The sequence below is a fragment of the Leucopleurus acutus genome, assembly GCF_964270905.1.
Source record: "Leucopleurus acutus genome assembly, chromosome: 10".
NCBI classification, from domain to species: domain Eukaryota; kingdom Metazoa; phylum Chordata; class Mammalia; order Artiodactyla; family Delphinidae; genus Leucopleurus; species Leucopleurus acutus.
Genome location: NC_139153.1, coordinates 76,180,828 through 76,205,841, shown reverse-complemented (window position 1 = coordinate 76,205,841; position 25,014 = coordinate 76,180,828). Strand labels below are relative to the sequence as shown.

General features: G+C 44.0%; 1 protein-coding gene across 3 annotated transcripts in view; it reads left to right on the top strand.

Moving 5' to 3' along the window:
• Positions 1-24,790, top strand: part of ADGRF5 (adhesion G protein-coupled receptor F5) — a 110,442-nt gene extending 85,652 nt beyond the window's left edge. For all 3 annotated transcript variants that reach the window (XM_082848784.1, XM_082848785.1, XM_082848783.1), the window contains exons 11-21: positions 3,360-3,530; positions 5,636-5,845; positions 9,504-9,716; positions 11,694-11,846; positions 13,605-13,813; positions 16,378-16,557; positions 18,130-19,521; positions 20,778-20,819; positions 20,906-20,965; positions 21,577-21,661; positions 23,547-24,790. In XM_082848784.1, coding sequence (XP_082704910.1) covers positions 3,360-3,530; positions 5,636-5,845; positions 9,504-9,716; positions 11,694-11,846; positions 13,605-13,813; positions 16,378-16,557; positions 18,130-19,521; positions 20,778-20,819; positions 20,906-20,965; positions 21,577-21,661; positions 23,547-23,626 — 2,795 coding nt within the window. In that variant the 3' untranslated portion in view covers positions 23,627-24,790. The remainder of the gene's footprint in view (positions 1-3,359; positions 3,531-5,635; positions 5,846-9,503; positions 9,717-11,693; positions 11,847-13,604; positions 13,814-16,377; positions 16,558-18,129; positions 19,522-20,777; positions 20,820-20,905; positions 20,966-21,576; positions 21,662-23,546) is intronic.
• The last annotated feature ends 224 nt before the right edge of the window (positions 24,791-25,014 follow it).

The window sequence follows — 25,014 nt, the reverse complement described above, 5'->3', positions numbered from 1 at the left end:
GCACAGTTCCCGGAGTACTGACTTAGACGCTTTTAACTGTGAGAGGTGAAAAGCCTCGCCATCTGGCAAGAGAACCAGGAAGTCTGCTGTGCAGATGCTCAGGAACCTCGCTGTGGCCACTGCTGCTACAGACATTCGTAACGCCCAGGGTGGGCTGAACCGACCGGCGGAACAGTGGATTTCCTGCCACAGGGCTGGCCGCCAGGGGCCGGCAGGGTGGTTTCTCTGATGAATTTAGCCCCTGCTTTCAACACCCTGCCCTCCTTCCGTCTCCCTTGCCGTCCCCTCTCTGCGGCAGTCTTTCTCCAGATTCCACCAGTTCTTCTATCACCCGTTTTTCCAGCTCAGCAGAAAGCAGTCTAGCTAGATGATTCACCCCAAAGCATCTAGAAGTGCATGTATTACAGTTTCTCAGAAACGGTTGCACTGGATTTTCAAAGCACTTCCGGCAAAGGATAAGACAGAAAGGAAGTAACCTGCGTGACAATTTCTAGCTTTAAGAAGGCGGTCTTTTTCGAATAGGGAGGGCTTTCTGAGGCTATTTCAAATCATGGGGCATGGGTTGATGATATAAACGGTAATGGTAACAGCAGTAATAGTGTTAATAGTACTAGTAGTAATAACAGAGGTACGAATAGTCATTAGTGCAGCTTCTGGTTCGCCTGTACTTAGCGCTAGCTTTGCTTGTACGGGAAGGTACTGACCACTTGGGGAAATTTAAAGGCAACAGCGTTTGTATTCTCACCATAGCTCTTGTTATGCGATGATGAAAAAATAAGTCTAATTCCCTCTTTGACAGAACAGTTTCCAGACGAGTTCGTCAACTTCTTCTTTGCCCTGCCTACCACTGACATTTTTTTTTTTTTTTTTTTTTTTTTTTTTTGCGGTACGCGGGCCTCTCACTGTTGTGGCCTCTCCCGCTGCGGAGCACAGGCTCCGGACACGCAGGCTCAGCGGCCATGGCTCACGGGCCCAGCCACTCCGCGGCACGCGGGATCCTCCCGGACCGGGGCACGAACCCGCGTCCCCTGCATCGGCAGGCGAACTCCCAACCACTGCGCCACCAGGGAAGCCCTAATTGTTTGTTACTATTTATGCTTCTGTGCCATCTGAAATGTTATGTTTGTAGCCCAGTAGGACATAAGTAAGAGATAAGTGAGACTTTTTTTTTCTTTATTGAGCAGAAATCGGCCTTGTGGCCTTCAAGTCACATTATAAAGGGCCGCTAGAGACAGGCCTGCCTCGGGGGCTGAGGCGAGACCTAGAGAAGCAGCTAGAAGTGGCAAACAGCCCCGTCAGAGGCGGACTCTCCCAGCCTGGCTGCCCCTCAGGGTGTCCACAGTTGTCTTTTGAAAAAGACCAGCTGTCAAGGTTCCTCCTGAGAGCCACTCATTCGCAGTCTCCACGTTTGGGCTCCGGGCAATTTAATTTTCTTCAGTTTCGCAGGAGATGTTATTGTGAGAACCACGGATTTCATCCCATCCCTCGTCTTCCACATGAGGAGACTGAGGCTTTCCGTGAGCTGCCCACCATCTCCCCGAGAGCACCAAGGGTCCCCTCCTCACCCACTGCTCTCTCTCCTACCCCCTGTGCCTCCCTCTGTGTTCCTAATGATGCTGTAGGCAAATCTGATTTTAAATAGTGATTTCTCTACTTGTAGGAATGCACACAAAATTGGGCTTAAAAAAGAAAAAAGAAAAAAAAGAACTTGAACCCAGTCTTCTACTGTAGAAAAATTAGCCTTACAACCCGTGCTTCCCAGTAAGACAGAATCTGGTCCTGAAGAGCTGTCATTCCAGCTCTGCCCTGTTCCTGCTGCAGAGCAAGTTGGGTCATCTTGACTCTGAGAACTTAATCTTTTTTTTTTTGGCTGCGCCGCACAGCTTGCGGGATCTTAGTTCCCTGACCAGGGATTGAACCTGGGCAGTGGCAGTGAGAGCACTGAGTCCTAACCACTAGATCGCCAGGGAAGTCCCAGACCTTCATCTTTTAAATAGTGACAATGGTACCCACTTTGCAAGACTTTTGAGAGGAGGAAAAAAAAGAAGATAAATGTCAACTTTTAAAACAGTTGCATACTTTGCATCTGCCGCAATAACTGCTTTCTGGTAAGGATGAAAGCTTTGCAAATCATGCCTTTATGTATCCTCAGTGTCGTGGGCAATTTTCACTGGATATTATTTAACCTTGAGCTGCTGCTAGGTTAACTGCCTACCAGCTCTACTCCAGAAAACAGAGCGCGAACTTATAGGCTGCATTCAGTAACTTCCATTGTTCTGCAGTAAAGGGAGAGGAACGATAAAAGATGGAGTGAGGTCCTGGAGGAATTAGAGAAAGTAGGTTTTCCAAAAATAAGTAGAGGGGTGAGCCTTGGAGAGGAAAGGGACATTTGTACCTATGAACTAGCAGGTAACTTACTCAAGGTGGGAAATCAGTTTGGTATTCTGAACAACCATTTTGGGGACTGGGGAGAAAAGCTGGTGACTTATCAAAATATTTTAAAGATCATTGATCATCCAGCCAAGGCTGGATGGAGTTCATCAGAAGGGTTTTTTTTTTTTCTTTAATTTTTGGAAGATTGCCAGTGTTTGAAGAATGCCTGGCAGAAGTACATTGCAGAAGGCAGGGCTGGAGGAGAGAGTGAAAGAACCGAACCAAAAAAAATGGCCAAGAGGCTGTTACAGAGCCACAGGCAGGATGGCTTGGAGGGCACAGCGTCGGGAATGGAAAGGAAGATAGCGAAGAACAGCTATTCTGAAGGGTAAATTGCTGTTACCCTGAGAAAGCATGATGTTGAAGCTTCCACTAAAACATATATACTAATAAGGAACAAGCTATGAAAACAGGTCTCAAATGAGATGAATATCAGAGTCCGTGTCTTGTTTCTTCCTCCTTTCAACAATAATAATAGTCAAAATAATCTGACATTTTCTTCCTTCCAGTTGAAGTCATATCCAAACACATGGCTTCCTTTTTTATTTTTCACACTCCAACTACCATCATGAAGGGTCTTTGTTAGGGGTCGGCCCCAGCCAGGCACTGTTCTAAGTGTTTACACAGTTACACTACAATCCCAGGTCACAGCTGTTATTTATTCTCGTTTTACATCTGGAGAAACTGAGGCACAGAGTGGTTTAGTGACTTTCCCAGTAACACCCTACTGGTAAGTAGTAACGTTGGAATCTGCAGCCGGGCCACCTGGATGCTGAGGTGGCAGGGCTAACATTACACCATCCCGCCTCGCCATTCAAAGAGAAGAAATTGAAATAAGAATTCCTTTTCACTGATTTGGCTTCTTTGCTACCGAATCAGACAGTCAGCCAACTGTGACAGTAAAAGAACCTCTTATGTGGTTGCAGGAAGCCCTGAAACAGACGCAGACCCTCGCTGCAGCAGATACACCCTCACGGCCAATGGCACTCAGTGTCCGAGCAGATTGTCTGGAACGACAGTGATCTACACGTGTGAGTTCATCAGCGCCCACGGAGCCAGAGGCAGTAAAGACATAAAAGTGACATTCAACTCTGTGGGTAAGGACTCTTTCACTAGAATTTTTTGCCTTGCACTTCAAACTAAGGGCTGCCAATCAACTGGGAATATCCATGAGCAGTAAAGCAGGGCCTTCCATGGTAGTGAGAGTGTGACTGGGGTCAACCACAGAATGGGATTTCCATCTCTGCCATTTACATTCTTACGAAGTCTTTAAAAGCAGGAAGGGTAGGGGTAAGAAACAGCGGTTGCAGGGAAGGAACAGCCTGCGTTGTACTAGAAAGACAGAAAGTGGATGGGAAGTAGGGTTTCACCCTCAGATTAGTCACTGAATGAGGATAACACCGCCAATTTCCCACTTTTTCCTCCCATAATCCCATTCTGCCTCCCTTGAATTCCAATAGCCTGGCTCACTCCCCACCATCCTCCACCCCCTCTTTCTCTCCCATTTCGTCTTTTCCAGAGAGAATGCTGCAGGAAGATTTAAAAGTCTGGTATTTTGTGATTTTTTTACAGTTGTTACAAATGGGTTTTAAAAAATATTTTAAGTAATTCTAGGCCTCTTAAAAGTATCATTTCTTCCGCTCATATCATAAAGCATTATAACTTCATCCCTATCTGCTAAAGTGGGGCAGACCAGCGTGTTTTTCTACCCACCCATCATACAAATACAAACTATTATATTTAGATAAATCCGCAGTTCCCCTTTCTGAACAATTTGGAGAAAGGACTGAGATAAACATACTTGTTACTCTTGTTTCCATTTTCTACTATCCTGACTTAGCACTTTTACAAAGATCAAGATTAGATTTATCTGAAACATTATTACTATAGAAAAGTTCTGGGTCTTTTGAGGTATTTGCGGTTTTCTAGAATGAGAACAGTTATACTCTGCAAGTTTTAACTCAGAGAGTTGTGTTGATTCTGTGGGCTTTTGGCTATCTCAGGGATATGCTTAGTCTTCGCTGAAAACCACCGGTCTGGTAGTTGGATTCTCATCTGGAATGAAGAGAACCAGATTGAGGCTTCCATGCGCCTTTTCCTTTCCACCCTCAGAAACAACTCAGCCTTAGAAAACCATCTCAAGATCCTTATAGCCAGGGAGGGCAACATGAAGGGCATATGAATCCTTTCTCTGTGACTTTGGGGCTGCATCTGAGCATTTGAATCCCAGCTTCTGGAGGGTACTATGGAAAGCCCTGATTTCTTTTGTTTATGGCTAAGAATAAGATTTCACACTGATTGGAAAAACTGGCCAGCATCTGTGGGCTCAAGGTATGACATTGTCCACGTAGAGAAGACAGAGGGAATGGCATTTTGAAATGACAGCTATGCTCAAAGAGGAGTAGAAAGAGAACCAGAGGCAAAACCAGTAGAATGTTCATAGAAGCTTTTATTTATAAGGGTCTTGTTAACAGTTTCAGTGACTAGTTCCTCATGAACTTACAAGAAAATTCTCAGAAATAGGAGTAAATAGGGACATAAATTAGGGTGCCTATACTTCCCAGCCCAGGTATAATTATTTGGGCAGTAAACACTGTGATCCCTGTACGTAACATGTAATTCCAAAAACCACTCGTCTGCTTGGAAAGCACTGGCTGGGTACTGGACCCAGTGCTAATGCTGGGGATGTGAAGACGCAGATGAGAGGGTCCTACTCTTAAGGGGCTCACATTTTTATGGAGAAGAGATACAGAAGAAAGAAATGAAAATACAGTATGGTATTTTTTGAAGTTATTTTAAAAGAGTAGGGAATGGTGTGGTTATAAGAACTGAGCCATTGAGTCCCCCTTGAGGCACCTGGAAAAGGTTGGAGGGGAGTTTGGGTTAAGTCGACACCGTAGTTTACAACCTTTTGCCCTGCTGATCATTAGGAGATAATTCCAGCCACAAAGGGGAAGTGCGCGAGTTCCCAAGGCATGTGATGGAAATGGGTACAGTTCAGAGCACCACCGAGAACAGCCTAGAAACAAGTAAACCTCCGGAGCAGCAAGGTACCAATCCCACATTGACCCTAGTAGAGTCAGGACAGCCCATGCTTTCTGTCTCTATGTGAAATTTCACTCAGGTGTTGATGTCACCAGAAAGACTAAACATTTTACTTGTTATTGGTTTTCTTTTGTCTGTTTTGTTTGCATTCTTTTAGCCAACCTAAAAATAACCCCGGACCCAATTTCTGTTTCTGAGGGACAAAGCTTTTCTATAAAGTGCATCAGTGATATGAGTAACTATGATGAGGTGTACTGGAACACTTCTGCTGGAATTAAAATATACAAAAGGTTTTATACCACAAGGAGGTATCCTAATGGAGCAGAGTCGGTGCTGACAGTCAAGACCTCGACCAGGGAGTGGAACGGTGAGTGAAAGCCCAGATACACTGGACCCTGATACCTGGACCCCTGGAAACACACTGTAATCATTACCATCCCTGGAGGGCCTGCCCTGGGCCATGCCTGTGCCAGCCACTCTATATGACATATGTACTCACACTAAGTGCAACAGCCTTCCAGGGGAAGATGTCACTATTCCCATTTTACAGATGTGCAAAGTGAGCCTAGGTTTCCACAATTTAAGCTGTAGAGCCAGGATTAGAACTAGTCTCTTTGATTCTAGAGTCTGTGCTTTGCCATTAAGTTAAGAGGATTTTTTTTTATTGAAGCATGGTTAATTTACAATGTGTTAGTTTCAGGTGTACAGCAAAGTGATTCAGTTTTATACAGGCACACACACACACACACACATACACTTTTTTAGATTCTTTTCCATTATACGTTATTACAAGATATTGAGTATAGTACCCGTGCTATACAGTAGGTCCTTGCTGTTCATCTATTTTATATACAATAAGTCCCCTACACATGACCGAGTTCCGTTCCGAGCGCGCGTTCGTAAGTCCAAGTTGTTCGTAAGTCCAACAAAGTTAAGCCTAGGTACCCAACTAACACAATCAGTTATATAGTACGGTACTGTAATAGGTTTATAATACTTTTCATACATAAAAAACACAAAAATAAAGAAAACATTTTTAATCTTACAGTACAGTACCTTGAAAAGTACAGTAGTACAGTACAACAGCTGGCATACAGGGGCAAGTTCGCATCTTTGAAAGTTCACAGCTTAAATGTTCGTATGTAGGGGACTTACTGTATTAGTGATTTGTATATGTTAATTCCAAACTCTTAGGAGGATTGTTTTTTTAAAGTATTTTTACCAGACTCTTGTGTTTCACCCAACTGAGGTATAAAAATTCTGCCTAAAGATTTTATATGCCTAGTTCCAAAGGGGGAAAAAACACGTTTTTGTTTTCTACTTATCCCTAGACATTGTTTAGGTTGGGAGGAAATGCAAATTTTTGAAAGAAAGGGCATTTGATAGAATTGCTTCAATAATAGCTGACATTTCTTGAGCTGTTGCTATGTGATAGGTATTGTTTTACGTATTTAAGTGTATGAATTAATTTCAAACAATAAACCTAGAGGAGAGTGCTATTATTTATTTATTTTTTTGTAAACAGTCATTTATTTGGATTCATAGTTTTACAAAGGGAATTCTTTTCCACCTTGTAGTAGCAGAATGATATAGTCCCATTTAGATTGTTATATAGGTCAGCCTTTTTTAGGGAGATGTTTAAACATATAGTATATAACTTTAAAATGCCGTAAAGTTACCACAAAAATAAAAGAACAAAACTACCTAATCATTCTACCTCTCTCTCCATCCTCCCTGCCCCTGTACACCTGGGTCTGGGAGATTTGCCTTATCACTCAAAAAAGTGTCAAGAATAATGGTCACAGCTTAGGTCGCATGGCTAAGATTACAGCCAGAGATGAAAAGACCACACATCCATAAGAAGCAGTAGCCCAGTCAGGCATCTGAAAGGGCAGAGAGGTGGCGCTGTGCAGGCTGAGTAGCAGGCTCTTCAGTGGGGAGATGAGCACCTGCCCTGCCTCCTCCGTGTTCACCATAGACTCATGGAGGGAATATAGCAGCCGCCTGCTCCTCAGGGAGGGGCACGATGCCAATCATACTGTCTCAACAAGTGGCACCACTTGCTTTATTTACACAGAGGAAATGCTCAATCGTAACAGCATCATCCCATGCCTCCCTCCCACCCAAGATCATGCTCCTGAATGACCTTCTAAAACAGAGGTCTTACATTCCCCTACTCCAATATACTCACCCCCTGAAGATACTTTGCTATATGTCATTTCAAGATACTTCTAGAACCAAACCCTCACAAAGACATTTAGACTTGGTGTCTGATAACTTGATTACCTTCAGAGTCCTGGGTAAAGAGCAAATCAGTCTGCAGATTTAACTGAGTGGTCCTATCCTGGCACTGAGCCCAAGGGCTGTTAAGAAGCTGTCCTAAGCCCTGATTCCGGTCATTGGTTACATCTCGGAAAGGAACTGTAGAGTTGTGGGCAGTGACCCACTGGCCCTGAGAATCCTCGGTGCAAAGCTGACTCCAGGAGTCCTTGTCATTCTTTTCGCTGTCCCAGGAAGACACAGGAATAGGACAAGGGCTTTGCTTCACTGCTTCTTTGTTTGCTGCACTCCAGGAATCGAGAGTGCTAGTATTATCTCCATTTCACAGATGAGGAAACTGAGGCCCAGTGAGGTTAAGGAAACTACCTGAGGTTATACATCTAGTAGACAGCAAAGTCAAAGGGAAACAGAGACTGTGTTGCTACAGAGGCCAACTCTTAACTACTCTATTCTAAAGCTTTTCATTCATTATGAGCTTAATCAGTCCAGATCCTGTGAGTTCTTTACTTTTTCATATAAGGCCTGGGCAATATTGTAGAAATAACTACTTATTATCTGGCTGGACTTGGTAGATACAATCGGGAAATGGGAGTCTTTTTCTCCTGTGCTGAACTCACACAGGAGAGTTGCTCTGCCCAACTGCCCTTTCCTACTATCAGGCCATAACTTAGGAAGAGCTGTGGCTGTTTGGTCACACTGAACTATTAAACAGTCCTAGACTCAGGTGCTAAAAATCATCTATTCTCATCTAAATCGACTACATTTTTATTTTATATTCAATGTAAATGTCCCCTCCCTCCCAATGGGAATCAAAAAGCGTTTCCTCTCTGTTCTCGTTCTACGTGTTTCCCCTCTGGCTAGCAGCTACTCTGGCAAAGAGAAGGAATGTCAGGAACATTGAAAGATCCTACTTAACTGTAGATGCTGTTATCATCTTCCACTGTCCCGACAACAGCTGATCCAATGGTGGTTCATCCTCTGATGGGCTCTGGTGTGAAGTCCCGTAGGAAAAGTTCCTTTCATGAAGCTCAACCCAAGCCCTGTCCACAGTCCTCTCTGCTTCACCAAGCACTGGGCGTGTAGGCAACTCCTGCTGCAGACTTCTCTTTTCACTCCTGCAAAGTCGGCCCGCTCTCCTCTCTAGACTTTTCTAGATAAGAGTCAGACATCTAATCTCAGAGTCCACAGACCAAGCTCTCCCAGAACTCACAGTCAACCGCTCTCCCTCCCTCCCCACTCCTCCCCACATTCCTTAGTGGTGCCCTGAGGTCCCAGACCAGAGGCACCTGCTCCCTTAAAGATGGGGAAAGGGGGCCTCGCAACCGCAGTGTTCTATTTCCCTCTCACTGGCAACTTTCTTCAAAGAACTCCCCAGCCCAGCACACCCCAAAATTCGCATCCCGCCCCCGCTGCAACCCCGACTAAAGAAAGAGCCTTGGAGTAGGTTTTGTGAACCAGATTTGAAACTCAGTTCCACCCCCAACAGGCTATATGACTCTGGATACACCACTTGATTTTATTCGGAAGTAAGTGAATATTTAGGTGGCGATGAGCTAGTCCTTCAAATGCATAGCGAACCCAGGAGGGGAACCTGTGGAGCATTTTCTAGTCCCGGGCCCAGGAGCGGGTGCTGTGCCTGTGCCCCAGCTTGACAAGGAAAACCAAGCCTTTTCTCAACTTTCTCAGCAAATGTCTATTTGGAGCGATGACTTCGTTCCATCTCATCTTGGCTTCCTTCCACTCAGGAACCTATCACTGCATATTTCGATACAAGAATTCATACAGCGTCATGGCCAAAGATGTCACCGTCCACCCGCTGCCCCTACAGCCCAATATCATGGTTGATCCTTTGGAAGCTGCCATTCCATGCATGAGCTCCCGTCACATCAAGTGCTGCATTGAGGAGGACAGAGACTACAAGGTCATTTTCCAAGCTGGTTCCTCGTCCTTTCCGGCTGGTAAGATGCCCACTGTTGAATTGTAAGGACACATGATTCCCTATATGTCGAGTCTAAAACTTTACTCTTAAAATAGGGGTAAAGAGACAGAGAGGGATTGCTTCAGGGACATAATGTAACAGAGGGAAGCCCATGAGGCTTTATTGCCTTCTATTTTGCTATGTGACCAGTGGCTCATTGGTTTGTGACAACATCTTGAGAGTCTGTGAGGGTGGAGCCCACTGTTTTTAGTGACAGCTGTTGAAGGTAGTGTTAAGTTACCGTCACAAGCCTTCTACGTGCTCAGTATAGTAGACTCGATATTCTGATCACCGCTCCCTCTATGCTATGAATCAGCACGCAATAAAAGTATGGCAGGGGCTTCCCTGGTGGCGCAGTGGTTGAGAGTCCGCCTGCTGATGCAGGGGACACGGGCTCGTGCCCCGGTCCGGGAAGATCCCACGTGCCGCGGAGCGGCTGGGCCCGTGAGCCATGGCCGCTGAGCCTGCGTGTCCGGAGCCTGTGCTCCGCGACGGGAGAGGCCACGACAGTGAGAGGCCCGCGTACAGCATAAAAGAAAAAATATGGCAAAAACCCTTTTAAATGCACAGTTGAGCAGGGAAGAGAGTAAGAGAAATAACCAAGGGTCAAAAACATAGAAGAAAACAAAAATAGAGGTAATGCTTTAGCTAATGCTGGAGTTTCCCTGAGGGCATCCGCCAATATCAGAAACCTCAGAATCTTTTTTTTTTTTTAATTTATTTATTTATTATTTTTGCTGTGTTGGGTCTTTGTTCCTGTGCGAGGGCTTTCTCTAGTTGCGGCGAGCGGGGGCCACTCTTCATCGCGGTGCGCGGGCCTCTCACTATCGCGGCCCCTCTTGTTGCGGAGCACAGGCTCCAGATGCGCAGGCTCAGTAGTTGTGGCTCACGGGCTTAGTTGCTCCGCGGCATGTGGGATCTTCCCAGACCAGGGCTCGAACCCGTGTCCCCTGCATTGACAGGCAGATTCTCAACTACTGCATCACCAGGGAAGCCTAGAAACCCCAGAATCTTGAATTTGAATTTGAAGGCTCTGAAGTGTATGAAAGAAAAGGGCTTGCTCCCAATGCAGTAACTAAGGCAACCTATCCCCTCAACACAATGTCAGGACCCTCAGACAATGACATGCTCAGTAAAAGAAGAAGCTAGAAAAACAAAATTCATCTGACAGAGTTCAGAGCCTCAGCGCTGGGTGGGCAAGAATATCCCCTGAGAAGTATAACTGTCCTGCCTTCATTCAGATTTGGGGCTTGAATTTATACAACCTATGTGGTCCAATAACTCCAAGCTGAGGAGTAATTAACTTAAAGTAGTCCGTTGGCAGCACTCAGTGGTACCTGGCCAAAAAATTTAAATCCTCTCTGGTAGAATGTACCCTCCATCCAGATCCCTCAGGATTCCTGTAGATTAAGGTCAACCAAATATGAACTCACAACCACAAATCGTAATGCATGGACACCTTCACGAGGGATTTATAAGCTCATTCATACTTTCAAGAACTGTTCTTTGGGACCTATGCTTAATACAAAACATAACAGTAGGCAATGAAAAGGAGACAAAAGAAGTGGGGCATATATATCGATATCTAGAAGGGCATATGTCATAAAAGAAAATACATAGAGCATTAACTATACAAAATGAGCACTACAGATAGAAAGAACAATGGAAGTTCAGAAAAATGGGGATCCCGTAGAGACCGGACAATTTAGAGACTGCATGGTAGGGGGGATATGAAATCAATCTGGGTACCGACCTATTTAAGCGTTTTGACATTCTGTGTTCAACACGCGTGCATTCACTGCTACTTCTAGGCTAGAGGCATTTTGAAAACCACATTAAAGTGAATGTGGCACATTCTTGGGAAAAGTTTGGACAAGTTTATCCACATTGGATGATTTTAACAAAATTTGTGCTTTGAATACTAATGCTGTGACTTCATTCTTTCATTGTACCTTAGCAAAAGAAGTTAACGGAAAGCAAGTGTGCTACAAACACCATTTCGTGGCAAACTCAATTTCCTGTCCAGAAAATATGGATGTGTTTTGTCACATTACCAATACCGCTAATAATTCAGTCCGGAGCCCATCTATGAAGCTTAATCTGGTTCCTGGTGAGAACATTTTAAATTATTTTAAAATGTTATAGTCATGAGCAGGGATTCATGTATTCATTCACTCCCTCATTCATCCATCAATAAATCCATGTTAATCACTTTCATGTAGCAAGCCTTGAGCTAAGCATGGGGCTTTGAAAAGAAATAAGCTGTGTTTCTTGGCCTCAAGCCTAGGGGAGAGATAAATGTGATTTAAAAATGTTATCACATATAATGTGGTAGATTCTAAACTAGAGGCAGTTGTGGGTGGTTAGAAGGGGCTGCCTGGTTTAACTCTGCTAGTGATTAGGTGGGGAGAAATTGATCAAGAAAGCCTTGCAGATGAAGCCGTATTTCCGTACGTGAAAAGAATCAGAAACTATGTAAAAAGGGCTACGTAAAAAGAATCAGAAACTGTCTTTCCCATGCTTTGTCATCACTGAGCCAATATCCCCCTAAATACTATTTTCAAGGTAAAAGGTCGTGATTTGTGGAGTCATCTCTGTAATAACCAATACCGAAGAGCTCTCCTCGGTAGCAACCGAGGGGCAAGTGGATAAAGGATACTCCTGGGCTTGCATCATAAGCAATCCCCTCCCCGCAGAAATCTTCTCTCTAATAGAACCCGCGACGTCTGTAGGATCCATGGCTTCATTACCAAGCTTGTTTGAGTTTACTGAGGGATTTGAGGTCCTTCTCAACATCTGTTGGTATCTGAGCCCTAGACAACAAAGTAGGAAGCCACTTAGAACTCCCTGTCTCTCTGAGTCACCGTCCTCTGGACCCCACCAAGCACACCTCTTCCAGGGGGCAGCCAAGGTCATTTCTCCACTGTCCCTCCATCTTAGCCTAGACATCATCATGTTTTATTCACTTACCTTTGTTCTGCTCTTCTTTCTTCATACCAAGTCTGATTCCTCTTCTTTTTCCTAATAGAACATTACTTAGGTATTCTAAGATTTTACACAATGGCTAAGAACTCAATTCATGCTAAGTTTAAAAGATGATGAGAGCGGGGGTCTGCTCATCAGAGAGTCAGGGTCCCTTGGAGACTAGAGATTCTGCAATAAATGACATTTTCCCATTCAAGTCTGTCTTGAGTCGGTAAAGAAAAGTCATCCTTACGGGAAACCAGAAGGAATAAATGCTTAGGAATGTTGCCCAGAATATTCAGGTCATGGGTGCCTGGATTCCTACTACTAATTATATCCTTGGATTAAGGTGGTGCTTCTCAAACTTGCCTGCACCCTAGAATCACCGGGGAAGCTTAAAAAACTGCTGATGCCTGAATTCCAGCCCAAGGGGTTTTGATCTTCTTGGGCTGGAGTGAACCTGGACATTGGTATTTTCCAAGCTCCTCTGAAGATTCTAATACACCAGAGCTGAGAACCCCTTGGATTAAGTCATTATGTCCCTAAGACCCTTGTTAACCTGCCTGTCTTTCATCTGGATGAGTACACGTCAAGCTCTCATTATTTTCCATGGCTTAGGTTTTACAGGCATCAGAGGGAAGATTCCTGGAGGTTAGAGGCACTGAGGAAATAAATTCTGTTAGAAAAAGCCAGCGCAGATTAGAATCGGATTTGCATGGAAAGCCCCTAAGGGGCTTTAGAAAATCAGGGGCAAAATAAAGAAATTGGGCAACTCCAAAAAGGGCACTGAAAGGAAAAAAGAAGATGAGTTCAAAGATCAAAGCTCTACCTAAGCCTGACCTTATTTGCACTATCTTTTCTCCTCTCTTCAATTGTCCTTTTTATGTCCATTTTTCCAATGCAGGGGAGAACGTCACATGCCAAGATCCTATCATAGGTGTTGGGGAACCCGGAAAAGTCATCCAGAAGCTTTGCCAGTTCTCTAATGTTCCCAGAATCCCTGGGAGTCCCATTGGCGGGATCATAACTTACAGATGTGTGGGCTACCAGTGGAAGGTCAAGAAAAACAACTGCATCTCTGCCCCCATAAATACTCTGCTCCAGCTGGCTGAGGTGATTCTTTTTTTTTTTTTTTAGAACATGTTGGGGTAGGAGTTTATTAATTTATTTTATTTATTTTTGCTGTCTTGGGTCTTCGTTTCTGTGCGAGGGCTTTCTCTAGTTGCGGCAAGCGGGGGCCACTCTTCATCGCGGTGCGTGGGCCTCTCACTGTCACGGCCTCTCTCGTTGCGGAGCACAGTCTCCAGATGCGCAGGCTCAGCAGCCGTGGCTCACGGGCCCAGCCGCTCCGCGGCATGTGGGATCCTCCCAGACCAGGGCTCGAACCCGTGTCCCCTGCATTAGCAGGCAGACTCTCAACCACTGCGCCACCAGGGAAGCCCCCTGAGGTGATTCTTAAACACTTGACTCTGAACTCTTGGTGGGGAGGTGTGTCTAGCTGATCCTATTTCTCAGCACTTAGGAAAACGGGCTTTGAGCTGCTTGGTGTTGCTCTCAAAGCTATACTTATTTAATTCCAAAGAAGATGCAACCCTAGAAATGCTGAATATTTTGCTTGAATCCAAATATGGAGGCAGCGAAATACGTGTTCTGCCCTAGGACCAGCTGTACAGCGTCACCTTGACTTCTTAATACCTTGTTTCCATTACCTCCAAGATGGAAGTCGTGTTATCCCCTCTAACTGCTCTCCTTTGAAGATTTTTTATATCAAGCTAATAGCGCTAATCTTTTCAGAAAGGGGAGCAACACAAAAAGTAAGGTTCATCAGCCAAAAAAAATAGTTGGGCTTTACGCTTTTACAAGTCTGAGATTTCCTTAATCCTTAGAGGTAGCCTATAGTTATAGGAGGGCCTAGCTGACCTCTCTTACCTAGAATAGAGGTTACTGCCATGTGGTAGGAAAAACATGTTTCACTTCATCAAAATAAATATAAATTACCTCTCATACTTAGGTTGCTGAAAGTTCGAGACGCCTAAAATTCCATGAGTTACAATAAATGAGGCAATTAGTGGGGTTATAGCTCATGGTAACATCTTCAGACTGTGAGCTATATTTGGAGCTAACATCTGGTTAGCTCCAAATCCTTGCATCCCGGGAAGAAGGACTGAGAAAAAAGGGTGATATTGGTTTGCATTTTATCTAATTATCTCTTGTCTCACATCAAATTCCTTAAAATACCGACTATGTATAAAGCATTATTATAGGTGCTATCAGGGTAAAGCGGCCAAATCAAAACTTGACCTCTGATTGGATATGGAATATAGATGTTACATATGTATTAATTGGGGCTAGGATAATCAGGAAGTTCTGCTTGAAAAACGTGGCATCTGAGTTAGACCTTGATGGGTAAAGCATCGGGAATATAAACTATCCCAATTGAGGAAGATAGAAATTATAATTTGAACTCAACATTGGGCCCTGGTCCCAATTCTAGATACTACATACCCCTTCAATGGAAAGGGGGCATGCTGACCTATCATGCTCTGTCTAATTTATCCATCCAACATATGTTATTGAATACCTACTACATACGAAGTTAAGTGACTATGTTAGGGATTATGGGATATGAGAAGGATACAAAGAAATGCAACACATGGTTCCCATTGTTAAGGAGCTTATCATTTAATGGGAGAGAGATTGAAATTAAAACACAGGATGACATTGGTAGAGATGTCACAAATGTAAATTCCGTTAAGTAAAACAAATACTTCTGCATTCAGAGGAAGAAACTCCCCTGGGTTAGAACACTCATCAAAGTTCTTTATGGAGAAGACCAACTTTTAATTCATTCTTTAATTATAGTGAGGAGTCAGATAGTTAGAAAACACAAATGTGATCATTATAGATAAGGTGACCATATAATTTATCATCCAAACCAGGATACTTTTTACTTTTTGGTTTTTTTGTTTGTGTGTGTGTGTGTGTTTGTTTTATTGAAGTAGAGTTAATTTACAATGTTGCGTTAGGGAAAAGAATCTAAAAAAGAATATTTCAGATTCTTTTCCCTTATAGGTTATTACAGAATATTGAGTATAGTTCCCTGTGCTATACAGTAGGTCCTTGTTGGTCCTAATTTTCCCTCCCCCACCCCTTTCCCCTTTGGTAACCTTAAGTTTGATTTCTATGTATATGGGTCTATTTCTGTTTTGTATATAAGTTCATTTGTATCATTTTTGAAAATAAAAGAGGACACTATTTATAATTACACTGGGACATCAGATGTGAACCAGAACTGTCCCAGGGAATTTGGGATAGAAACCTCAGAGTGGCAAATGTGCTTTCATACAGACAGTCAAGTGACAATTTCATGCAACTTTAATCTAGTTCTCTAGCAGTCATATCTACTTCCCTTCCTTTTTCTTTTCAACTAGTCATCAGGTTGACATATGCTCTACTGTTCCCCTTCTATGTGTGAGGTCTCTTGTAATATTCTATTCTGAAGAGTAAGCACAGTTTAAGAGATAAGTACATTACCTTATGGGATATACTTATGAGAATGGAGGAATCAAAAAGGAAACTCAGATGTGAGAGATTTTTGTCATGGATGTATCAGCAGTATTTGATGACGGATGGGCAAGTTTTTTGTTTTTTTTCTGTGTCGGCTTTTGTTTTACTAGGCTTTGATGAAGAGCCCCTCTCAGGATGAGAAGCTCCCTTCATACCTAAAGAATCTTTCCATTAGCACAAACCAGGTGAAACTTGAAGTCAAGTCATTTCCTGGGAGCCTGGGAGCCATTATTAACATCCTTGATTTGCTGTCAACAGTTCCAAGCCAAGTGAATTCAGAAATGATGATGGTGAGTTTGCTTAAGCCTTGCAGGAGTTTGGGGTCTTGTCTTTTCATCCCTCAGGACCTGGGGTCAAGAAACATAACTTCTCTCCATTGCAACTTCTTCTCCGTCTTTTCCCGAACAACGCTTTGCCAGCTCTGGCTTTTAGCATATCAGTGAATATTTTCAGTGTACATTTTGGGATCTTAAGATTTCTTTAGAGAAGGTCTGTTTTAGTTTCTTCATTAAAAGAGAATGAATTCTTACCTGCTTTCTATGAAAACTAGGAGTGAAAGGTTTTCAGAATATGTACAAGGTGGGATTCTCAATGGTCTCTCACAAAACATGATCTTTGAAGCAATCCGCATTCTGAGAGGAAAGAGAATTCACCCACTAGAATTCACATGAAGAGACTTTAATGAAGGGATACTTACAGAGGTAAAACCAGGAATTTACAAAAAAAAAAAAAAAGGCGTAAGGCACCCAGAGACCAGCTACATTTAGAAGCCCTTACTACCCTGAGGACTAATGTGGGAAGGAGAGGAAATAGTGCACCCGTAGCGTTGGAGGAGGGGTCACTGAGCAGGAACTACAGTATTGGAAGTATGGAACTATCACCAAAGGTGTGCTGAGAGTGAAATGAAGGTGCAGCGGGTAGCAGGAAAAATATATCTCAGCTTCTTTCTTCTCTCATCCTCTCATCTCCCGCCGATGCTTCTCATTGGCCAAACCCAACCAGAGGTAACTGGCAAGCAGCTTGGGTACCAGGAGTCTAAGGAGCTTATACAGATTTCCTAGGGCTGCTGTAACAAATTGCTTCATTCTAACCTCTGGCTTTGTCTTCACATGACCTTCTCTTCTTCTCCATGTACCTTCTCCTCTTCTGTCTCTTATAAGGATACTTGGATTTAGGGCCCATTTAGGTAATCCAGGTTGATTTTTCTCTCAAGATCCTTAATTACATCTACAAAGATGCTTTCTCCAAATAAGGTTTTCTCCAAATAAGGGCCACCATTCAACTAACTGCAGGGTTCATCATTGCAGAGAACAGAACAAGGCAAAGAAGGGCAGAGAGAAAAAGCCACTTCTCTCCATGGAGAGAAGCCACAAATGACAATTCCAAGTTTATGGGAGAGAGAATCAAAATGTTGAGCTAAAAAGAAAGATGCCTTTAACAACACTCCCATGGCGTATTCGATGCTTAACATTTGAGAGGGTCTTCTGAGACTACCTCACCCTTGCTGGTGAGATACCACCCACCCAAAAGCCTTTACAGGCTTGAGATTTAAAATAAAATAAAACAATTAATAAACATCTCTGTCAGCCTGCTGAGTCGACCTTAGTGAGAGGTGGGGGCAGTTCTCACCATCACGACTGCTAAATGTTTAGTAAGTCTCGCAGTTGTGAGGCCCCATCCCCTGCTAATTCCCTCCATAAGAAGGTGGATCAGAGTCCTCCACAGCCTGGGATGCTGCATTTTTCTCTTCTATTTTCTTCTTCCCTGTACCCACTTGATGAGTTTCCAGGGAGATGTTCTCTTCTTCTGTCTTATGATTGAAAACATTCGGTTGGTTTGATCCCATGCCTTGTCGATTACAGCACGTCCTCTCCACGGTCAACGTCATCCTCGGCAAACCCATTTTGAATACCTGGATGATGTCACAACAGCAAAAGACCAATCAGAGCTCACAGTTACTGGATTCATTGGAAAGATTTTCCCGAGCCTTGCGGTCAGAAGATAGCACCATCTCCCAACCTAATGTTCAGATGAAGAGCATGGTCATAAAATCTGGCCACCCCAAATCCTACACACAGAGCTTTGTTTTCTTAGACTCTGAGCTCTGGGGCAATGTGACCATTAATGAATGCCAGCTGGAACACCTGCAACCAGATTCATTTATCGTCACCGTGGCTTTCCCAACTCTCAAAACCATCCTCGCCCAGGATGTCCCAGGAAAGCCTTTTGCAAACAGCCTAGTGATGACAACCACTGTCAGCCACAATCTAACCGCGCCATCGCCATTCAGGATTTCGATGACCTTCAAAAACAACAACCCTTCGGGCGGGGTACCGAGGTGTGTCTTCTGGAACTTCAACCTCGCCAACCACACAGGGGGGTGGGACAGCAGCGGGTGTTATGTTAAAGAAGTCACCGAGGACAGTGTGTCCTGCAGCTGTGACCACCTCACATCCTTCTCCATCCTCATGTCCCCTGATTCCCCGGACCCTGATTCTCTCCTGAAAATCCTGCTGGATATCATTTCCTACATCGGGCTGTGCTTTTCCATCTTGAGCTTGGCGGCCTGCCTCGCTGTGGAAGCCGTGGTGTGGAAATCGGTCACCAAGAACCGGACTTCCTCCATGCGCCACATCTGCATCGTGAACATCGCGGCCTCCCTTCTGGTCGCCGACGTCTGGTTCATCGTGGCCGCCGCCGTCCACAACCACCGCTACCCGCTCAACCAGACGGCCTGTGTGGCTGCCACCTTCTTCGTCCACTTCTCCTACCTCAGCGTCTTCTTCTGGATGCTGACTCTGGGCCTCATGCTCTTCTACCGGTTGGTTTTCATCCTGCATGACACGAGCAAGTCCATTCAGAAGGCCATTGCGTTTTCTCTCGGCTACGGTTGCCCTCTGGTCATCTCCGTCATCACGGTGGGGGCCACCCAGCCCCGGGAGGTCTACACGAGGAAAAATGCCTGTTGGCTCAACTGGGAGGACACCAAGGCCCTGCTGGCCTTCGTCATCCCAGCACTGATCATTGTGGTGGTCAACGTGACCATCACGGTCGTGGTCATCACCAAGATCCTGAGACCTTCCATCGGGGACAAGCCGAGCAGGCAGGAGAAAAGCAGCCTGTTCCAGATCACCAAGAGCCTTGGGGTCCTCACACCGCTCTTGGGGCTCACCTGGGGTTTCGGTCTTGCCACCGTGTTCCAGGGGAGCAATGCTGTGTTCCATATTGTATTTACCCTCCTCAATGCCTTCCAGGTACGTTCTGCAGGGCAGCGCTCTCAGGAAGGAGCTATAATGATAGAAACACAAACAGGGGTAGGAACGGGGAAGGACTTTTGTTCATAGGAGGCCCTAGCCCTAAAGAACGGTAATGACGAGAAGTCAGTGAAATAGAAAGGGCGCATTCCTCTGCTCCCATGGAACCGCATGCCTCTTATCACCTGCATTATAATTTAGTTGCCTACGCACCTCTCTTCTAAGTGCCCTGATAATACAAATAGGAGGAAAGTCCCTTCCCTACACTGGATTTTGCTATTTATCTAACATTATCTTGATGCCGTTTATTATCTCCTAAATGAAAATACCACCGTTAAACCAAACAATCTCTCCAGTTAATTTCCACTAGCATTAAATGAGCCCTGCCTTGGTGAGGTCAGGGGCAGCGTCTGTCTTATTTATCAGTACATTCCTAGTGCCTGCAAAGACCTTGGCACAGACTAGATGCTCAGTCATGAGCACCTTGGCAAATGCAATGAAGGCTCTGTACCACATAGTGGGTTCTCAGGCAACATTTTTCTGAAGGATGAAAGAATGAATGCTCTATGTAAGGTAGACATTTTGCTCCATTATGTGGAAATGAAAAAGACATTCTCTTTGCTCTCCAGCAGCACGTAACTATAATACAAGCCACATTGTTAGGTGGGCTTTAGCAGAGGTACAGACAACAAGCCTTTGGAGCACAAGGAAGGGGATGCTTAATTCTGATTCAGCCAGTGGTAGGCCTAGGTCCCCATGAGCTGGTGAGGATCCAGGGCATCTGGAGGTGATGCCGAGACATTGCCCTAGATGCTAACGCCAAGACCATGCAAATTCTAACTTCTGCTACTGGGCCCATGGCTCCAAACTCTAAGGCTCATGTCTAATGATGTTTATAATATGCCTTGACTAGAAGGGACTGATTATTCCACCTCATGCCCTATGTTCTCATCACAACTACATGAGGGCTACTGTAGACATAAGAGGTATGTTTAATAACATAACCAGCAGGATCTCCAGCGCACAATTGGGTGGAAATAGGGAAATTGAAAATATCCTTATGACATTATAACATCAGAGGTCCCTTGGTGTGGACCTACTACATCATTGCCATCTACTGGACCATAAATGCAGATGTGGAAAGAGGTAGTACAAATTCTATGGCAGGTGAACAATACTTCCTAGTTTGCTAGACTAGAATATGATTAATATAATTAATATGATTAAAATGCACTTCTTCCCAATTCTTTTTTCAGGGATTATTCATTTTACTCTTTGGATGCCTCTGGGATCAGAAGGTAAGAACAGTGACCGTCATGATTCTAGAAAAGTCTAAATTGCAGTGACATGTTGAGTTGACAATGGCTTCTTTTAAATGATGCAGGTACAGGAAGCCTTGCTGAATAAGTTTTCACTGTCGAGATGGTCTTCACAGCACTCAAAGGTAAATGCTTCCTTTGTAGAGACTTACACAAACCCCTCTCTCTCCACTACCAGTTATAACATAGATTATTCCACTGTGTTTTCTTCTTACCTGATTCTGCCTATTAAACATAGTCATGGAACAGAACTAGCATTAAGATGCTGTCCCCACATCTTTAAATAAGGTTACAAATAGCACAGATAATATCAACTGGAGGTTAAAACCAAATTTCAATGAGAAGTACTCTTCTGGGGAAACTCAAGGCCATAAAGAACAAAATTTGAAGAATAATGATGAATAGAATTTTCTGTAGTTCATCTTGGAAGATAACTATTGCACTTAAATATATTTGTTTTCCTATGTCAGAAGATAGTAAACCCTATCGAACAGTAAAAAATGTATTTGGAAGCTATTTCCCTCCTACCGGTGGTGATGTTAACAGTGTTTCAAAAGGTGGCTCCCCTGCTTAGTTTGTCTGAAATAGAAATTCATGCTCATCCAGGTTCTCTCCTTAAAGCGAAATGAAAGATGCAGTCAGTGACCACCGGCAGGCAGCAAACGAATCATCCTACAGATCAAAACTGGGCCTTGGTCTAACACCTTTGCTGTGTAATTCTTTTTTTCTTTTCTAGTCAACATCCCTAGGTTCATCCACTCCAGTATTTTCTATGAGTTCTCCAATATCAAGAAGATTTAACAATTTGTTTGGTAAGACAGGTACGTGCTGACCTCTAGATGTTTCCTGGCTTGACCTAAACATATTTGCCCTGGGGGGAATCTCACGCCCCTACTGTCCCACTGCCCACTTCACGGCATTGACCCATAATGGCCTTATTTGGGGCAGAGGTTAAGTACTTGCTTATATTTTCCCAAACACCCAAGGGGTTGGTACAGAGGGCAGTTGCCTTCAACCTGTGGAGAGCTCTCCATAAAAACTGTATCCACCGTAAAACTGGGAACTGTAAATTGCTGGCCTGGTCAAACACGGAGTTCTCTTCTATTCCTGTTGTATAAGAATAGGTCGGTCATGTTTATGGGTTACCGGGCAGCGAAGAATATATTTAGAGAATCCTACCATAGGATCCCATGCTGTGAGTTTCATTTCCCTTTTTTTTTCCCTTTTCTTTTTTTGGAGTGTGCTTCTTTTATACATCGACATTTATAAAACTGTGCAAACATATGAGGGATCACCCAAGTTAGCTGTTCTGTTAGGGGCGTGGCGCAGTGAACGTTTCCTCCTTGTAGACATAAGGTAAAGCATGTTAATGACTTTGGGCCGTGGGTTTCAGCTGTTCTGGCAAACTGAAACTCCTGTCCCATGTCACCACCACCTCCTCCCCTTAGGAAAATAGGCACCAGACTTCCTTTCAGCTCCTCAAAACTGAACAGATCTCACAAATGAAGACATGTATCAAATGTAGCAAAAGCCTTCCTGACTAAAGCTTTTCATATAAAGCAAATTTTGAGAATGCCCATTAATTATTGAAACTCCAGAGAACTTGGTGTTTCGAGCTTCATTTTGATGCATTGCTCGTGAAACTGGAGGACCTTCACTTTTGACTGGACCTGTTGTGAAATGATCAGATCTCCAGGGTATGTTAGAACTATTCCCTTTGGCCAGCACTGTCCCCGGATCATGTTTATCGTTTGCATTAAAGCAAGAACAGTGAAAACTCTGTGAAACGATTCCACAGAATCAGAATTATGCAATATGTAAGGTCAGTAAAATGTGTTCATTGTTTCTGAGCCAGTCAGATCAAGAGTTGGGGTCCTGTTCCCGAGGTCTCGGGGCCTGAGAGCCCCGGCCATTGCCACTTAGCCTTTCAGGGTCATTAATGCAGATCCAGGTTGGCCTATCTGAGGCTTCCATAATCACTGTAACTTTGGTTTGTGTTGTCAGCAGCGACAAAGGGCCCCCCAGGCAATGATGGAAACCTTGTTAGCCGTGGCAGTCCGCCCATCTGATGGTAGGGTGGGGCACTGTGTCGCTTCCCCTGCCCAACACACAGCCCGTACTGTCCCCGTGTTCAGCCCCCACCCCCCTGCTGACACGAGCCTGTGCAGTAGCTCGCGGGCCACCCGCCCTGCTACACTCAACCTCAGCACTCTTGTTGGCATTCTCTGACTCCTGCTGCTTTTTCGGTCCTGCCTTTTCTTCTCCTGTAATTTTCTCTTTTCTTTCCTTTTCTCCCTTTCCCCAGCTCAGTCCCCAGGCCCCTCCCAAGAGCTTCCCAAAGTCACACCAACCCAAAGGGACCAGGGATATTCCCTCCCACGGATGCCCCCAAGCCAGTGCATGTGGTGGCATGCAGAGGGCTGCCCCTGTCGCGATCTCCCTGTCTTTTGTAGAAATCTGGCTGCTGGTATGATGTGAAATAGTTAGTGCTTGTCTTGTCGGCCGCCACGCATGCTTGAGAACAGCTTTGTTTGTTCTCCAGGACTTCTGGGTCTGGGGAGGAGGGCAGGCATGTGTTCCTATCCAGGCATGGCCTGAGCTTACCTGGCTCCTGGAGTAGAGCGCCCCCTGGTCCATGAGCAGAGGTTCACACCCTGGTAATCATGAAGACTTGGCCTTCAGCTGAGCTGCTGTTCTGTTTTTCAGGAACATACAATGTTTCCACCCCGGAAATAACCAGCTCATCCCTGGAAAACACATCCAGTGCTTATTCATTGCTCAACTAAGAACAGGAGAATCCAGCCCATGGAACCTCTTGGGGAACAGTGGACGTTCTCTGAAAAAGAGATCTTTTCCAAGCCATGGATAAAATGTTTTCTCCGCAGGCTTCAGGGAACAGATGCTGAAGAGACTTTTTCATTAGGGAAGGGGCTTTCTTTTGTAAATACAGACTAAAAGGAATTGTTACATTTATGTTGCAGCCCTACCCCCACCCCTTGTGTGATACCGAATGTGTATAGTATTTAAGTGAAACTCAAGCCAACTTCTCTGTCTATATTGTAAAATAGAATTTCAGAGACATTTTTACTTTTCACACCCTGGGCCCAGAGATAAGCTTTGATTAAAATAATAAGTGAAAGGCTAGGACCTAGGAAATACTTCAGTGAATTCTAGGAAGGAAAGAAGGAAGGAAGGCAAGAAGAAAGGAAGAAAGAAGGGAGAGATGGAGGAAACTAGAAGGAAAAGAAAAAAATAGAGAACAACATAAGGACCATATTTTAAGATTTCCATGTTAATGACCTAATACAATTGCTTCTCAGGTGCTGCAACACTGAAAATTCAAAAATGACTCCAAAATGGAAATGGAAAATTAGCCGTGGAGAAACTTCAATATCTTCCTGGTATTTCCTTAGTTAAGAGGGACCAAAAAAAAAAAAAACAAAAGCAATGAAAAAATTAGGGAGGAAATTATATCAAAGATGCTTTCAAGTGGATGATAATATTTACAAGAAATTCATGGAAGAAGACATGATTCTCCTGATGCTAAACATATACATATATGCTACTGTATGTTAAGGCTGGAGCTAAGTGGAATGAATAGACAGAGAAAGTGTGATGGCCGTGCCTTATTAGACCACAGCAGACCAACTGCTGATTACACTTTTATAGTTTAGCAGAAAAGGCTTATGTTTTGCTTCCACTTTTTGAAAGCAAAAAAAATATATTTTTATATCCATTCATTTCCAAATGTGATATATTGCACTGAAATACAGAACCCCCCTCTACTGTCATATATTAACAGCTTTAACCAGGTACTTTTCTGTGCATGATAGAATAGATTTTCATGACCTTACAGCATTGTATATTATTACTGTTGTAGTTACTGTGGATTTAGGGGCCCTGGGTGTGTTGTATAGCTCTCTTTGTATTAATTCTTTCAGTTCCTAAGTTCCTAGACCAATATACATTAAGAGTTTTCTACTGTCTAATTCGTGTTTATTTCAACCACCTGGAAATCTTCTAGAAAGAAATTTTACAACCAGCTAGTCTGTGCTTCTGATGACACTTTACCTTGATGAACAGATGGTGAAGATTGTTTGTGAATTATGTGCATGTGTGTATTTTGCTTGCGTGTGTGCATTTCATAAAAATACAAAGATTAAAATAGCATCCT